The 2500-nt window shown below is 43.8% G+C and overlaps 1 protein-coding gene across 1 annotated transcript in view; it reads left to right on the forward strand.

Moving 5' to 3' along the window:
• Positions 1-611, forward strand: part of LOC144533796 (ribonucleoside-diphosphate reductase subunit M2-like) — a 7918-nt gene extending 7307 nt beyond the window's left edge. The window contains exon 10 of the mRNA XM_078275363.1: positions 382-611. Coding sequence (XP_078131489.1) covers positions 382-534 — 153 coding nt within the window. The 3' untranslated portion in view covers positions 535-611. The remainder of the gene's footprint in view (positions 1-381) is intronic.
• The last annotated feature ends 1889 nt before the right edge of the window (positions 612-2500 follow it).

Here is a 2500-nt window from a genome sequence, read left to right on the forward strand (position 1 = left end):
GATGTCTAGGCCTTTAAAAAGTACTCTGCTTCTGACTGGCTAGTAGTCCTTACCTAGCTACTGAGCGCGTAGTCCTTACCTAGCTACTGAGCGTGTAGTCCTTACCTAGCTACTGAGCGCGTAGTCCTTACCTAGCTACTGAGCGCGTAGTCCTTACCTAGCTACTGAGCGCGTAGTCCTTACCTAGCTACTGAGCATGTGCGACTGCCAACAAAGATGTTCCAGCAGTGAGAGGTCTCACTCTGTAGCTAAAACAGAGACCTGAACACAGGGTGAAAAGAGGAGCTGCAGCAATGAGCAGTACAACTAAAATATGGTGTTTTTCTGAAAATGTTGCTCTGTAACGTGGACCAAACTGACCAGCGTGTTGTGTGTCTGTAGATCTACCGGGTGGAGAACCCCTTTGACTTCATGGAGAACATCTCTCTGGAGGGGAAGACCAACTTCTTTGAGAAGCGAGTGGGTGAGTACCAGAGGATGGGCGTGATGTCAGGCTCCAGCGACAACACCTTCAGGCTGGACGCCGACTTCTGAGACCGAGGTGGAGCCACGCACACTCAGAGACTCATTCACACACACAGCCACACACACAGCCACACAGCCACCCACACACACAGCCACCCACACACACAGCCACCCACACACAGCCACCCACACACAGCCACCCACACACACAGCCACCCACACACACAGCCACCCACACACACAGCCACACACACACACACACAGCCACACACACACACACAGCCACACACACAGCCACACTCTGTCAACCAATAGTGTGAACTGTGGCATCTACATGTTGCCCAGTGCATGCTGGGAAAGTCTTCAGCACAAATGTATAGCAGATGAATATACTGACTCTTGTACAGAACAGTGTTTTCAGAGGTCCATCAGGATGAAATGAGACTTCATAAACACACGGAGCGGATTCGTTTTATCTTCGTAATAAAATGTAAATATTTGACTTTTTGGAGTTTTAGGGGATTTTGTAAAATATGTATATAAAGCTTATTTTTAGTGATTCTTGTAATAAAAGTTTGTATAAATGAGAACCTGGTTGTCTTTTGTTTACCTTGTGTTGTCTATACTGACTTTTTTACTACTTTTTTCGACATACTATACTATGACTTTACTTTTTTCGACATACTGTACTATGACTTTTTTGACATACTATGACTTTTTTACTTTTTGACATTATACTATGAGTTTTTACTTTTTTTCAACATCCTATACTATGACTTTTTACTTTTTTTCAACATACTATGACTTTTTTTTTATACATATGAGTTTTTACTTTTTTCGTCATACTATGTTTTTATACTTTTTTCGACATACTGTACTATGACTTTTTTGACATACTATGACTTTTTCATAATTGCTACAGATGAGGAAAAACTCCACAAAAGCATTTATTGGGGAAACTTCTCAAATCTCAGAGAAAATGGACAGACGGAAGCAAATGTCATGTTTACAGAATTGCCCACATACTAAAAACAAAAGTATTGACAGTTCATATAACAAAAATACACATAAAATGTAAATAATGGATCCCGGAGCCTTTCAAATGTCATCCAGCTCAAGATTGGGCTTTGACATGTCTTCATCCAGGAGCACGTTCCAGATGTGGCCGATGTGCTGGAGCCTGGGCTGGATGATGATGATCACAGGGTGACAGTAACAGTCACACTGTACCTGTAGCTTTCTGGTTCTTGATGAGGTGATGTGTCTTGCTTGATGTATAATTGACATACTGTAAGTTGCTGTTATAAACATGTACATATGTTGTTATGCTTTAGGCCCGATTGATTACATGTTGACCATGTACCGAACCCACAAAAAGAAACTAAAGCACAGTTAAAAAATATGAATATGTGTGTGTCTGTCTGTCTGTGTGCGTGTCTGTGTATGTCTGCGTGTGTGTGCGTGTCTGTGCCTGTGTATGTCTACGTGTATGTATGTGTGTGTGCGTGTCTGTGCCTGTGTATGTCTGCGTGTGTCTGTGCCTGTCAGTCAGTGTGTGTGTGTCAGTGTGCATGTGTATCTGTGCCTGTGTATGTCTGTATGTGTGTGTCTGTGTGCGTGTCAGTCAGTGTGTGTGTGTCTGTGACTATGTGTATGTCTGTGTGTGTGTCAGTGTGCATGTCTGTATGTGTGCGTGTGTCTGTGCCTGTCAGTCAGTGTGTGTGTGTCAGTGTGCATGTGTATCTGTGCCTGTGTGTGTCTGTATGTGTGTCTGTGTGCGTGTCAGTCAGTGTGTGTGTCAGTGTGCATGTCTGTATGTGTGCGTGTGTATCTGTGCCTGTGTGTGTCAGTGTACATCTATGTGTATGTCAGTCTGTGTGTGTGTGTCTGTATGCGTGCGTGTGCGTGCGTGTCTGTATGTGTGCGTGTCTGTATGCGTGTGTGTCTGTATGCGTGCGTGTGTGTGTGTGTCTGTATGCGTGTGTGTGTGTGTATGTGTGCGTGTGTGCGTGTCTGTATGTGTGTGTGTGTGTGT

Source organism: Sander vitreus, chromosome 18 (genome assembly GCF_031162955.1).
Source record: "Sander vitreus isolate 19-12246 chromosome 18, sanVit1, whole genome shotgun sequence".
NCBI classification, from domain to species: Eukaryota; Metazoa; Chordata; class Actinopteri; order Perciformes; family Percidae; genus Sander; species Sander vitreus.